At 47.5% G+C, this 15,706-nt stretch overlaps 1 protein-coding gene across 1 annotated transcript; it reads right to left on the reverse strand.

Annotated features, from left to right (window-relative positions):
• Nucleotides 1-1,073: 1,073 nt before the first annotated feature.
• Nucleotides 1,074-14,649, reverse strand: twsg1a (twisted gastrulation BMP signaling modulator 1a). Its single transcript, XM_049000793.1, has 5 exons — nt 13,960-14,649; nt 12,817-12,961; nt 7,291-7,390; nt 3,209-3,472; nt 1,074-2,555 (listed from the first exon to the last, which is right to left on the reverse strand). Exons 2-5 carry the CDS (start codon nt 12,940-12,942, stop codon nt 2,374-2,376), a joined length of 672 nt encoding a protein of 223 aa, XP_048856750.1. The 5' UTR covers nt 12,943-12,961; nt 13,960-14,649; the 3' UTR covers nt 1,074-2,373.
• Nucleotides 14,650-15,706: the final 1,057 nt, after the last annotated feature.

Raw genomic sequence — 15,706 nt, forward strand, 5'->3', positions numbered from 1 at the left:
AGACCACGGGAAAACACGTCTAGAAAAGACTACAAAGTCCATCTTCACCGAAGGGGTGCTGGTCGTTCATGTATTATGTTATTAAATTTTTTTTTATATATATATATATATATATATATATATATATAAAAAAAATTTAACCTTTTATTTTACAGGTCAACTGATTTCGTTTTAAAAGTTATTTTAATATAGCTACAAAGTTCTCAACAAAAATTATACAAAAAAACTTGGTCATTTCCGTATTTTGCAAGTCACTAAAACAACTGAAAGATTGCTGTCATTCACCCTTATTACTTACGTTTTTTTTAATGGTACAGCCTCCTAGAGTGACTGTGTCTGTGAATAATGAATCGCAAAAATTCAGTGAACCACTCTCAAACAGCAAGAACCTAGATGTGAATTTGCATATACTTTGTGATTCATGTTTCTTTGATAGAACATGGCATTTCATTGTAGAAACTGACATTTTACATGTTTATTATTTGAGACACTAAAACAATTTCTTTTTGCACAGTTACATTTGGGTGGTTAGGGTGAGAAGAGTTATCAGCTTTGACTATTGTTGAATAATCTTGAAAATGAAATGTGGTGTTTAACACAGCATCTATTTCCATCTGCAGCGAAAATGCTTCTGATTCTGTAAGCAGGTGATTAAATGCCGTACACACTTGGGTTAAGGCCGAATGGATGACATCTCAGTGCCAAGATGGAGTGGTCACATGACTGCACAGAAAGGTCCCTTTGTTAGGCTCTGCAGCTGTAAGATGAAAGAAAGGCAGCATTTCTGTTCTTATGCAGTTGGGCACGGTCACCGAGACTGAAAGGAGCCAGCTTAGTGTTTGACCCAGGCCATGTGTACAGTCTCTGCAAAGGCTATAGATTTACAACACCCCTCCCCCCATTGTTGCAGATAAGTGGGTCACTCGGACTGGCCTTTGCTAAAACACCTGTGGGCAGAGCCCATACAAGGAGTACTTTGTTTCCCCAGGAAATGGTCAGTGTTCACGCATTTTTTAAAATTCTGTTGCCATGTCTGTCCTGATAACACCCCGGCACAGAGACTGAAGAAACAGTGCATTCTACAATCATTTTATGCTGCGCTGTTGGAGTTAAATATCAACATTTCCACACCAATGCAAATACAGTGACTACCCACAGCATGTCTTTTTATAAAAAAAGGTACAGTTTTTCACAAATATTTAAATGACATGACTAATGATTCACAGAGCCTCATCTGTTCATTGTTCCATCACGTTCAGTCTTAAATCCCACGTTATCCAGTGAACTTCAGCTTTACCGTAGTGTGATTTCTGAAGCACGAACACACTGCAGAGGTTTTTCCCACCAATCAAAACAAGAGGGCGTTCCGGCGGCATCCCCTCGATCGCAGGATGGTGCTTCCCCCTGCAGGCCACGCAACAGCACATTACATAAATGCCCAATTCCTTACACGTTCTGCTTAGGAGCTACCAGCAGCAAGCAGAGTAACCCTGATGGCAAAGCTGGATTCCTCCAAAGCATTTTGCAAACAAGGAGCCTTTTATGCACTTCCCAGCACTGGGGGAGTGTCATGAGTCTGTGCAGGGCATCCCGAAGACAGGCTGAATAAAATGGCAGCATGCAGATAAAATTGCACAACGGAGCGTGCAGTGCAGCATAGAAGCACAGGCCCCCCAGTTACATCGCAGTGTGTGGCGTGAGCTCAGCAGCCAGACAGGGCTGCTGACGCAGGCGCTCAGGCAGCTGGCTGACCCGTGCTTCACTCCCTCCCTCCCTCCCTCCCTCCTCTGCAGGATCCACCTCTTTGCTGGTCATCACTGTATAAACTAAACCAAATGTTCTTGACATTTAATGGCCATCGTCAGAGCCACAACAGCTGGAAGAAGAAACACAGTTGGAGCTGTCTAATAAAAGCCGGACACTACTTTTCACTGCAGGTTCAAATGAACACATCTCCAAATAAGCTATGGGATAGGATCACTCTTGCTAGGTCAGGTCACGGCTGTCCTGCACATGTCATAATTAAAACCATTAAAACCACATGAAGGCATGCTGGCTGATGAAAGACAAAGATGTTATGATGCACCATCGGCCATATGTTAAGAATACCTTTCCATTACATACAATAACAGAATCCCTAAAACCACCAAGATCATGTGTGGGTGGAGACTGTAGGGGTTGATAAGCAAGACACTGCAGATAAACACTTCTCTGGTAGAAACCTATTTTAAAAAAATCTAAAATTTACAATAAAATGGAAAAAAATACAAAAAAGATTTTGCAAGGGCAAATATTTTACATAGTAATATTGAGGCACCTAAAGCATGTAGTTCTACCTCAGGATATCCCCCCCCCAGGAGTCAGGCCCCGCCCTCAGAAGAGGCAGTTCATGCACTTGACGGCCTTGCTGCCATAGTCCAGGCACTCGGGTCCAATGCACTCGCAGCAGGCGTTATGGAACCAGCGATACTTGGAGCCGCCCATCGACTCGCAGTACAGTTTGCACTGACGGATGGACACGCAGTCGTCGAAGTACACCACCGTGCACAGGTTATCTGTGGTGAAAAATACATGGAAAAATTACATTATTATTTGCACAAGTATGAGTACAGGCACACTGGAGTGCTTCTTTTCCCATATATCATCTTGCTTGCTGAGGTGGTACACAAATCAGCTGACCTGCATCTGATCAAGACAAAACGTCAGACTGCAGTGTGCTTGAGGGCACCATATGCTCTGGCAGGTCTGGTAATTGTGCAACTCCCCTGCTTTGTCTCTCTCTCTGCAGACATAAAAGGCTGGAGAGATCCAAATCAAGCAGGACAGCATGCTACGCCAGACCTGATCTGAGAGCAGATGCAGAGTGCCCGTTTAGTGACATGCCTTTCTGCATGGCGCACTTTCAGAAGACTGCAAGCACCCAACAGCCAAAGGGCTTTATGGCATTAACTGTCCATTTAACATTTTCCCAGGAAACTCCTGTAGCAGACACTTGATTTGCTGCCCTCACATCAGTGACAGCTGCAGAACTTTTGGTCAAACTGTAGAATGAAAGTCCAAGTTTATTTATTTATTTATTCATGTATTTTACTGGGTGTGTGTCCTCTCTTTACAGTGGTGTTTGCAAATATATTTTAAGACAAAAGGTTTTTTGTCTGTTTTTCAGATGCCGGTTGAAGATGGACACCAGGCTGGGATGGCCTCGTACCTCGAGTGCTGTCATAGCTAGCATGAATGCTGTTGCCAGGCAATGAGACATTTTGGTGCGCGTCGTCGAGCGTTTCGAGGAAGGAGACCAGGTTCTCGTGGTGGGAGAGCTCCTCGGCCACCGGGAAGGAGACCACCATCATGTTGATGGGTGCATCGCCCTCTGTGAGGGCACGGAAGAGAGACGGAATGGGTCTGTGCAGCTCCTCCACGGTGCTCTTGGAGGTGGGTGGAGTGTCGCTGTAGTTCTTTGGGTTGCACATGCCTGTGGAGACAAGGCCAAAGAGGACAGGCTACAGAGGGCAGTCCTAGGACAGATACCTGAAGGGCGTCCAGCATGAGCACTTTATATCATGGTGTGAAGGTTACGCACATTGTGTACTGATGTTATGGTTCTTTGAAAAGCATACAACAGAAGCCACCTGTGTGTTTCCCACTTCCACTTGTCCACTCTAAGCAGGCATGAAAGCATCCGTAGCTAATCCACAGTATTTTAGCAGCCCATGTCTGCCACTGGCAATCCCGGATTCTTTCACAGGTTTCCATTCTGCACATGACTTCCTTAATTATTTACCTTACTGACTTAAGTTAACCTTTTGTTTCCACATGCTTCAGAACGAGCTATAAAATAAGTGTTTCTAGAGCAGCTAGGAACAGAGATATCTTGGTCTCAGAGGAACACAGAACAGGGACTCCCAAGTGATGTAAATTTGAGGCCTAACTGCAAACACTCAGGGACATTAGCAAACCGTAACAGTAATGAGTGTCAGTGCTCCGCTCAGTGTCAGTGCGCCGCTCAGGCCGCCCAGTGTCAGTGCGCCGCTCAGGCCGCCCAGTGTCAGTGCGCCGCTCAGGCCGCCCAGTGTCAGTGCGCCGCTCAGGCCGCGGTGCCACCTCAGTTGACAATCCAAAGGCCAGCAAAGGCTACTAACTGTCAATATCCAATTCATTGCTATGCAATTAGAGCAGGAATAAACCAAGAAACATCTGAAGCCATTTCTGAGAAACCATTCTGACTCGCAGTAATGGGAAAGATAAACAAAGCCACCTGGACAAATTCTTCACCCACAGGGCATGGAGGTGCAACAAAGGCAGCAGTTTTAGACCAAAAGACATGCACAGACCCTCCACCATGCTGCCCCACATCAGCAGAACACGCTGACATGACCAGGCACTCGCATTCTGCCAACAGACTCTGCCATGCTGCCATCACCTTCTTCCAGGGGACCCAAGCAAATTTTACAGGACAGGCCAAGGAAACAGATTTGTTTTACTTAACAGCTCCAGAGGAGCCTCACTGCACCTGAGTCTCAGCTTTGGTGTGACAATCCAAACAGTGATAATTAGTTCCTGCAGCAGGCTAGATCCAAAGCAGGAAAGCAAAGTCCCCTGCTAATCAGTGGCCTTCTGACAGCTGGGCTGGCTGAACAACCCACCTCATGTTCTTATTTCTTCCAGCACTCAGAATTTGCACCCAAACCACAATCCTGTCATTTTCAGCAACAGCACGAAATCCACTTAGAAAAATCCCACCTCCCTGGAATGGGGCCATAGTTACCAACCCACAACTGAAGAGGAGCGGTCGGGCCCGCGGAGCGGCCCGCACATCAGCCAAATACAGAGCGAGAGCCTTGGTGGTGTAAATAACGAGCCGCCGTTACGCACCTCACAGACTGTCAGACGGTTCCTGTCGGAGCAGACGAACACTACGGCTGTAATCCTACACTATTACTCCTGTTATGGGGGGAAACACCTTTTGCAAAGGGACTTCATAACAGGCATTTGAGGACATTGCGAGTCTTTGAGCATTTAGAAGTCATCAAGCATCACTGCTAGGACTAGTTCTTAGGACATGGAGGCAGGTGCCACAGCTAATCCTTTCTCTTCCCTGAAGGTCTGCAGGCTTCCTGCTCTGCTCATTCATACTCAGGCCTCCAGGCGAGCCCCCTCCCCCACCCCCACCCCCCAGGACCCCACTGGCCTGCTTCCCCTCCCCATGCACAGTGCAGCCCCTCTCAGCACGATCCCATCTGCCTCACCCCCCCCCCTTTTTGCAAAACACTTATATGCTCCCCAACTCCCGGAATTCCGAGAATTCCTCTTGTAGAGTTCCTCCAGCTCCACCATCTGCAGACGCGCTGGCACAGACGCCCAGCACAGCGGAGGGAGGAGAGGCTGAGAATATGTTCCCCGTGTGTGCGTGATGCTGCCGACCTCCTCGGTTTGATTTCGGGGAAGTCTGTCCTAACGAGAACCACACTGCAAGTCAAATTATATCCGTGTTCACCGTGGAGAAATTTAGCCTCCATGCAGTTCAAATTACGAGCTTCAGAAGTGGCTCTATGTAGTCGAAACATTTCAAGTGAAAGTACGCCATCAACATCCCTTAAACATGACGTTCACAGACATGCATCAGTATGACGACACAATCTGATCTATTCAAAACAATCTGCTAATCAAAGACGACCTCCATTACATTCACCTAGTCAAAAACAGACCATGATCTGTATTTCATCCCTTTCATTACACATTACCTTTCTGTACAGGGTCTACATGTATTTGACAGGAATTTATTTATATACATATACATACATACACATACATATATACACACACACACACACACATACATATACATATATATATATATATACACACACACACACACACACACACATATATATATATATATATACACACACACACACACACACACACACACACACACACACACACACACACACACACACACACACACACACACACACACACACACACACACATATATATATATATATATATATAAAAATAAAAGATTAAATGTGGGATTTTTAGTTTATGGTCCCAACAAAAATGTAAAAATGTTTCAAATCCAAAATGGCTGAAATTCTCAGACAGACTCTCAGCTACAATCTGCAAAGATGCAGCAGCACTGCTTGTCTTTCGCCGTACTGCCACGTGGCATCATGGGATTGCATGCATGCTGGCCGTATCCAATTTCCCAGCACTGTGATGTCCCTACCACTAGCTGTAAAAAGACAATATAAAATAAAGGGCAGAGCTGAACGCGAGCGATACGAGAGGAGTCTGGAAGTTAACAAGCAGACCACAGACCACATGAGAAGGCATGTGAGGTAGGGGCCGACCGCATGGGTGGGTGCGTCTCACGCACGCCGCACAGAGCAAGCAGACTGGCATGGTTACCTCTGGGGGGTAAAAAGGGATTGAATAAGCAGAATTTTTAAGCAAATATTTGGTACAAAACCTAATTTCAGCACTAAAACAACCTGTTAAGGATTTCTACCAAGTGCTGTCGAGTGGCCAGAGGGGATGAGCTAATTATAGACAGGAGATAATTGTGATAAAGGTCGTACGGGAGAAGGCGCCTGTCAGCTCAGTACTAAAGAGAGCTAAGTAGTAGAGCAGCCCGATATCACATTGCCATTATAATGTATATCTGCAATAATCACCAGGGCTTCAGATAAAATTGGTCCAGATGCTAGCTTTTTGTTCCATATAGACCTGTATTTACACGCAGTTTGGTAAACAGATTAGTAGTGCGGCTAAAATATTAACAAGACGTGTGCCTGAAAGTTAGGGCTCTGTATATATTCAGCTTGTCCTCGTGTTTAATAAACGTGTCAGACTTTAAACTGCAGAAAGTAGCGTCACATCACTGACGTCTTTTTACCATGTTTATGCAAAATATCTCCTCTTTTAAAAGATGTGACTGCTGACCTGTCCTTTTCTTCACCATAACGTCAGTGCTTATCGCTTCCATGATTTACCACAAAATTAGTATGTGGCTCCGCTAACCGAATTTAATAAACTTTAATAACTTATTGGCATTACAATATGCCTCTCATTAATATTTGAGGCATACTCCTTACCAAATGGTGGGTGTTAGTAAACGTCCATATAGTGCCAAAACGCTGGCATCCGGAGAAATGTTTACAGCCATCATCTGAAGTCCTGGTGATTATTGCACACGTGCTATATAATCATGTGATTGTGCAGCTATACTAACAAGTAATAGTGTATGACAGGATGAAGATGATGATGATGATGATGAAGGCCACTCACCCACGCAGTCGCAGCACTCCTCCCACAGGCTGCCCAGACACAGCATGCACTCCTTGCAGCAGGAACAGTTCCCGTCCAGTGGCCGGCACTGGCACAGCTCCTGGAGGAGGTGCAGGGGCAAGAAAGTCAGCTGAGGAGGTGTGGCCCAGGGGGTGTGGCCATTCCGGCCCTCTTTTGCTCACACATTCAGTCTGAGTCAACACAAGCAGACACTCGCACTGCAAACATACCAGGCCGTGCCAAGATGCATCTAGACAGAAAAACACCTGTCATGACTCATACACAGGCTTACAAAACAGGAAATGTGTCACACACATCTTGTGCGTGTTCAAAAAGTCCAGATAAAGGATATTTGATGCGTGCTGGTAGGAGAAGGAGTATACAGTGGAAAACGAGTAAGGCTCAGCATAGAAAGATAATTACAGGGATGGCAGCAAAGTGCTGAGGGGACTGAGACGAGTGCATCTGCTTCAGTGATACCGCACTCAGGGTGTGTGTATGTGTGTGTGTGTGTGTGTGTGTGTGTGAGGGAGGGAGGGAGGGGGTCAACTTCCAGATGTGTGGGGGGGGGGGGGGGGGGAGTGTGCAGCGCAGCACCAGCTGTACAGGACAGGAAACGGAGCCTTCGGACTGTTTGCAACAGTCCCAGGACACTAATGTGGGCGGCGGCGGTCATGACACTCAGCCTGACCCTGGAACAGCTGCATAAGTCACCACAGACCTGAGGCAGAACCGTGCAGGGTCCGCGCACACCGGCCTGGGACCTGAGGCAGAACCGCGCAGGGTCCGCGCACACCGGCCTGGGACCTGAGCCAGAGCCACGCACGGTCCGCGCACACCGGCCATGGGACCTGAGGCAGATCCGCGCACGGTCCGCGCACACCGGCCATGGGACCTGAGGCAGATCCGCGCACGGTCCGCGCACACCGGCCATGGGACCTGAGGCAGATCCGCGCACGGTCCGCGCACACCGGCCATGGGACCTGAGGCAGATCCGCGCACGGTCCGCGCACACCGGCCATGGGACCTGAGGCAGATCCGCGCACGGTCCGCGCACACCGGCCATGGGACCTGAGGCAGATCCGCGCACGGTCCGCGCACACCGGCCATGGGACCTGAGGCAGATCCGCGCACGGTCCGCGCACACCGGCCATGGGACCTGAGGCAGATCCGCGCACGGTCCGCGCACACCGGCCATGGGACCTGAGGCAGATCCGCGCACGGTCCGCGCACACCGGCCATGGGACCTGAGGCAGATCCGCGCAGGGCCCACGCACACCGGCCTGGGACCTGAGCCAGAGCCGCGCAGGGCCGGCGCACACCGGCCTGGGACCTGAGGCAGAACCGCGCAGGGTCCGCGCACAGCGGCCTGGGACCTGAGGCAGAACCGCGCAGGGCCCGCGCACAGCGGCCTGGGACCTGAGGCAGAACCGCGCAGGGTCCGCGCACAGCGGCCTGGGACCTGAGGCAGAACCGCGCAGGGCCCGCGCACAGCGGCCTGGGACCTGAGGCAGAACCGCGCAGGGCCCGCGCACACCCGCCTGGGACCTGAGGCAGAACCGCGCAGGGCCCACACGAACATATGGGGCTGCTCTAGACCCCATCTGCTGCATGTTATTCATTTACATGAATGCAATGTGGAATGAAAAAATAAAAAGGAGGCAGGAAGATTGTTAGGAATCGCAGTTAGAGCAGAAGGCACCAGGGCTGTACACAGCCAGCAGGGGGCAGTGAACCACACGCCTCGCCGGTATCATGCAAGAGATCATCCCCGTCTCTCGGGCAAACCTGTGGACACTTGGAGCCATGAGAGTCCATTAAGTCAGGATGGCGGAGGGCTCAGCAGCAATTGAGGCTAACCCTGTCAGCCACACAGAGAGATGAGTCTGGCGCATGCACGCACACGCACAACCATAAACATGTCTGCTGAGAGTTATTTGGAGCTGTTTACACTCAGGATGAAGAATTAAAAAAAAAAAACATTAAGAAGTTCGAGGCCTGGAGGACTGTTCTGCCTCTGGAAAATTCCTGTCATTTCACATTAATAGAAGAACCAAGCAGGGAACAAACATCAGTGTCACCTGTCCAAAAACCACACAAGAGAACTTGTTTCCACAGTATACAACACACATAAAAATCATATTCATTGGGAGGATGAGTACCAGCAGGAAAATCCCCACCCTTTCATCCAATCCAATGTGCCCGTGTCAGTGAGGTCAGCCTGTGACAGTGAAGAGAGCATCCTTGTGGAGACCCCCAACACCAGCACTCAGAAGAACATAAAGAAGAACTCAATCAAATCATAAATGCGGCCGGCAGAGAGGTACAAAGACAGCCCTTGGGTTCAGACCTGATTCGGAGCCTGGGAAGGGGCACAAACAGGCTGCTTCTAACGCAAGAAGCTGCCGCCGTCACCGAGCTGCATGGCACAGTCTGCTGCGACGGAGAACCACGAGTGCTGGCATCATATGCAGAGGAAAATATGATCATGCAGCACAGAGTTAGAAAGGCTCACATTTTCCTTGCCCACATGCAGCTTCAAAACACTCCTTAAGACTGCAAAAATGCTCTTTCGTAAGACAAAAAAAATCCCCTTCAGAATCTTGGGAGGGGTTCTCCATGGGTCGGGCACCTCTGCCCCATACGCCAAACCTCAAAAGACAGAGAGAAAAAAACACCGATGCACATGTGCAGACATTCCATGACCAGAGGGGAGAAAAAAAAATTCCACATGAAGCATGACACGCAGGAGGCAGAACTGGCCCTTGCTGTCCAGACAACTTGCTGCGCAGCTAATACAAAGAATTTGTCTGCATTCCACATAAATCTAAACCCCCACCAGCCGCAACACCAACACATTGCTGCCCCAGGGACATTTTTCACCCAAAGGACAAAGCTGCAAATCTTGGCCTGCAGCCAACTCAGTACAAGTCTAAAACCAACACAGACTCAACTCCTCAAAAACAGACACCGGATTGGTTCCAGCCGGTGAGGCCTTTGAAGTACCCGCTCCTCGACCCTGCCATGCCGCCTTTCTGCACGAGGTGGCCATGTGACGATCACATGACACTGCGGGCCCGTAAAAGCCAGGCCTTTGAAGTACCCGCTCCTCCACCCTGCCATGCCGCCTTTCTGCACGAGGTGGCCATGTGACGATCACATGACACTGCGGGCCCGTAAAAGCCAGGCCTTTGAAGTACCCTCTCCTCCACCCTGCCATGTCGCCTTTCTGCACGGGGTGGCCATGTGACGATCACATGACACTGCGGGCCCATGAAAGCCAGGCCTTTGAAGTACCCGCTCCTCCACCCTGCCATGCCGCCTTTCTGCACAAGGTGGCCATGTGACGATCACATGACATTGTGGGCCCGTAAAAGCCAGGCCTTTGAAGTACCCGCTCCTCCACCCTGCCATGCCGCCTTTCTGCACGAGGTGGCCATGTGACGATCACATGACATTGTGGGCCCGTAAATAGCCAGGCCTTTGAAGTACCCGCTCCTCCACCCTGCCATGCCGCCTTTCTGCAGGGAGCGGCCATGTGGCGATCACATGACACTGCGGGCCCGTGGAAGCTAGTACATTCCACATGAAGGAATTCATCCACCTGGGTCACAATCTGCACATGGTCAGACCCCTCAAAAGGACCTGCATGTTTACATATAAAACATGCCGATTGTGTTGGCATGTAAGTGCACGGTGATTTCACATTTACAGTGATTACTCTCTTTGCGGACTATGCAGCCTCAGGATGCTAATGCCACTCACAGCTAGCAGTAGGCCGGCAGCAGATCCCCACTGTACTGGGAACTGCCGCAAGCTCTGTCACACTGCACAGGCATGCTGGTCTGGGCCACTGCATTGTGACTTTGAACTGCATTTCCATCCCACAGATCACTGCTTCAACAAATACGTGAAGGTCACTGTTATTGGCACAAACAACAACGCATTCCATGTAATGAAGGAGGAAGATTCTCCTCATCCATCCTGCTTTCCTACTCGGTATATTACTAGAAAAAAAAATCTTAAAAGCTAGAACAATTACAATTGTTCAAGACATAATTAATGAACTAAAAACAAACAGGCAAGTACGCATACCCCAGACCAGGACATACCCATCCAGTAATCTGCCAGCTGTAAGAGGGGTACATGGTGCTCACCACGAGGAGATATGAAATGAAAAATACACATTTACACAAATTGCTTAGTCATTCCCCAAGGCAGAATTCGGGGGGTGAGGGAGGAGGTTTTTGCCCCGGCCAGGGTAAAACTCGAAATCAACTCACACATTCCGTGAAACCAAAGCAATACAAGTGAAAACTGCGGAGGATATAACCGTGTTTCCCCTGCCACACTTTTGTCACTTTGCTCATTGCTCTGATAAGCAAAGAATTATATCTACAGCGCAGCTATGTCATGACAGTCAACCAATGCTGAAGACAAGCCTGCAGTGACTGCTGACAGAAATGTGCAACAAAACATTTCATGCCATATAAAATTTCCTATGGTGAATTAAAAAAATATATACTACACAGCAATTTCAATATTTGGGCAGCAGACGGCATGGTGGGTAATCCAGAGGGTCGCAGGTTCACGTTCTGGGGGCCTCAAGCCTGGACAATGGTAGAACATCCAGCGGATACAAATGCACTAATTTGTAGGGTTACTGCTGTTTGGAAGACAGGCTAAATGGCAAGAGACTCATTAGCATCCTGCAGGGGGCCTTTAGGGTATGAGAAGGGGAGGGTAAGTTGTCTCCCACCTCCCACGGGCTGTGGGAGCCACCAATGGCCTTTATTCAGCAGAAGATAAGGACAGGAAGAGCCCCAACTGAGGTCATGTGAGGTCATAAGGAAGGGACAAAGGCCATGCCATTTTTATCAGAGACCTCACATACAGTTCATCTATAGCCAGAGCATTTCAAAATTTAGAGTAATGTTGCAAAATATGCAATGATAAATAAAGTTATTCATAGTGACCATTTGTTTTGTCACCTTTCAAACCACAGCCTTTTCACCTGTGTACCATCTATGGTACACCACCGGGTCCCACTTTCAGCCTGATTCTGCAATCTCTCCTGTGGGTATCTGCACACCTTTCAGTCCGGCGGAACCGGTGACTTTCTGACCCAGTGTGTAACTAGAGACATTCGCATTGGTACACGCCTCCTTTGTTTTCTCTCCCAATCGACACACATTTATTTTTTCACAGATCTTAAAGGGGAATCATTATGTTCCTTTGCGGACAGTCCGGAAACAAAACCTCTGAAAAACAACTCCTTCCGAAGAAATCCCAAAACATTTTCCAAACAGGATTAATTTGCACTACAGTACAGAAATAGATTTAAAATGAGACATGTCAGCACAGGCGGCTAAGATAGAAAAAGCATACAGCAAGCAGTTAAGTCGATAACGTGCTTCTGTAGGACAGCTGTGTGCACCTGCCCTATAATTAACTTCATTAAAAATATTTTCTCATTGAAAGATTAGCAGATGGCAGTGATGACTTTCGGGCCGAGGGCGGGCTCACCTGGATGAGGCACTTGCTCACATCGCTTGCACACAGCGCTTTGTTGCAGGAGGTGACCAGTGACAATCCTGACAGCAGGCAGAGGAGCGCAGCTAGAGCTGGAAGAAGCACGGAGCCGGGCCTCATTCCGGTGCAATCGGACAACCTGGCCGAAGCGGGACAGCCGTGTAAACCGGGGGAGGACAAAGCATTGCCACACAACAGCCCGGCCTGAAGATGGAGTTCCGCACAGGGATTAGGCCCCACTGATATTAGTTAGCTATTATATTGTAGTGCATCGCCTCCAATAGTCAGTCCAAATATAGACTGGATGCAGCCCTAAAACCACCAGCAGAAATGAGATTTTTCTTCAATCAGAAGTTAATCATGAAGCATGACATGTGGTTAGCAAAGAAATAAAGGCGAATAAATGACTTGACACACATGCTGCAATGCCAAGAGCACTAGACTGCACCGCACGGCCAGAACATTCGCCTGCTTCAGGCATCCCTCCCTTCAGCACTTACCAGCCTTACATTTAACCAATTATACCTGCAGCATTTCCCTCCCATGCCAGCATCCCTAAGTACTACATGTCGTATATCTAAGTATCTTTGGCAATTAAAGAAAATATTTAAAAAGAGAAAAATAAGAATATTATAGCAATCAGTTTATTCTCCCGAACTTTCACCAAAATATACTAAAACTTAAGTCGTTTACTTGTCCTTCATATTTACCTAACGTGTAACCTCTGTACTCTAACGGCAATCTTTGTAATACTTTCATAGAGAGTATTTGTTGCGATGTAATGCAGGTTTCAAAGATCTGTAAAATGGCAGGACGGTGTTTTAATTATAGTCAGACACTCTTCTTTTATGGGCATTTGTGATATAACTTCAGCCAACGGGAATGTTTTCGATCCACTTTTATCATGCATACTGCACTGAGAACACAAAACCGAAATTAATACTTATCATGCTTGAACATTTCCATCCGTTTCCTCAAACAACTATTCTGGGACGGAACGAAGGGCGAAGAGATTCCCATCACGTTTTCGCAGCGTAGGATCAGAGTCAGAGCAGCACCGTTTAAAATGACTTCTTAGGGCAGGCAGGGAAAACTTCAACAGAGACGTGTTTAGAAAACCTCTTTGGTTGCACTTACCTTGACAATGTATGCTATGGTGTCGATCTTTAAGCAAGGGTTACGTTGTATGCTCTTCTCCTGCAGCTTCTCAAAATGAAATCATAGCGATATTCTGTCCCGATGGCGTGAGTTTCTCCTGAACACAAAGCGAGAGTGAGGCAGTGGGGCGCCTTAAAGACATACAAACCATTTTCAGCGGCAGGAGAGCCGGGGAGAACCAGCGCTCCAGGTGAGAAGCCCAGGATAATGGTAGCAGACACAGGGGGAGGGGATGCCTCATTCAACGCCTCAACACCACTGCGCTATGCGGTCTCAATCCATGATCCATTCTTTTTTTGGTGTGTAAAATGAATGCTTCACTTAGGCACTTGCAGCTGAAGTTCACGCACACATTCTTTACACTAAACAATTGGCAGATATCATTGTCAGGCATGCATCTGTATCAGCAAGAAACGCGCCTATATGCTGTAGGAGTATAAACCGATCGTCTCCTCTTTGATCTCGCTGACACGCTGAAAGTTAAAATAGTTTCTGCTGCCAGATGAACTAACCACAGCATATTTACACTTTTATCGTGCTATTGGCGCCCGTGGCCATGCAACGCCCTGTTAAAGACCCTTTGTGCGGATACTTTTATCAGATTTATGGTAATCAGGCACCGGGAGTGCTCCTTTGGTGTGAAAAAGGCACGGAAGAGATCCAAACATTTCCGACGATTACACTCAAATCCACACCTTTTTTGTGTACGTGAATCAAGTAAAGGGGATGAAACTTTTGAAGTTTAAATGTCTTCTCAAGCGATTGCATTCCAAAACACAAGAAAACACTTTCCATTTTAGTGCACCCCTTTTAACGTGTTAAACGATACTTCTCGTAGGGTGTTGCGTAATTGTACGAAATTCAGCGATGTGGGCCTAATTCAATAAAAGAATGCACGAAATACACCCAGCTAATTCTCCGTGTGATGAAAAATACTGATCGAAGGGTAAAACATAATTAGTCCGTGAGGGCAAGTGTGCGTGAATTTCTTGGTGACTGAGTGAAGCTTAACTTTAACAATATAACGTTTCCAGTGGATGCCGATTTCGTTAAGGTTTTTCAATCAGCAAAACCGCGGCTCAGCACGGCGCTTGTTCTGCTTAATGGTAATTGCCTAACTGCTGGGTCGTTAACTTCCTTTTGTGAAAACAGACATGCTTAACTAGTGTTAGTAAAAGTTCATTGACGTTAACTATTAGTCCATAGAGACAAAATTCGAACTGCCCTATAGAAACACTTGGGCATTAACATAGTATAAGCCATTATATAATTATTAGTTGTATAGTATGACTTGTGCATATCATGTTTCAATTAGTCATTGGTTAACGTTAAGGTGCGGCCGCGATTAAATTCTTGAATAAGGGACTGAAAATAAATGTACTTGCTGCCTGTATCCCCTTTCAGTATGTCGCAAGTTTCTCATAAGCGAGTACGGTTGTGCATGACTAATCTGGCCGGAATACCCGCGGACAGAAAATTCCTGCAGGTATTCCTATTGTCCAAAGTAATTATCTTAATTGGGATTTTTATTGGAAGCTTATTTCACAACTTACTTGGTTCTTCATGCCTCGCCGAATGTTATCAGAATCAATACTAAGTCCTAAGAGCGAAATGTAAAATTGACAGGTAAATCCGTACCGAGTGTATGTAGGCATTGCCGTCTTTATATCAGCCGAGGTTTCAAATTCAGAAATTCCAGTGCAATTCATGCGATTCTCCTTCGTGC

The sequence above is a fragment of the Brienomyrus brachyistius genome, unplaced genomic scaffold (genome assembly GCF_023856365.1).
Source record: "Brienomyrus brachyistius isolate T26 unplaced genomic scaffold, BBRACH_0.4 scaffold53, whole genome shotgun sequence".
Classification (NCBI taxonomy): domain Eukaryota; kingdom Metazoa; phylum Chordata; class Actinopteri; order Osteoglossiformes; family Mormyridae; genus Brienomyrus; species Brienomyrus brachyistius.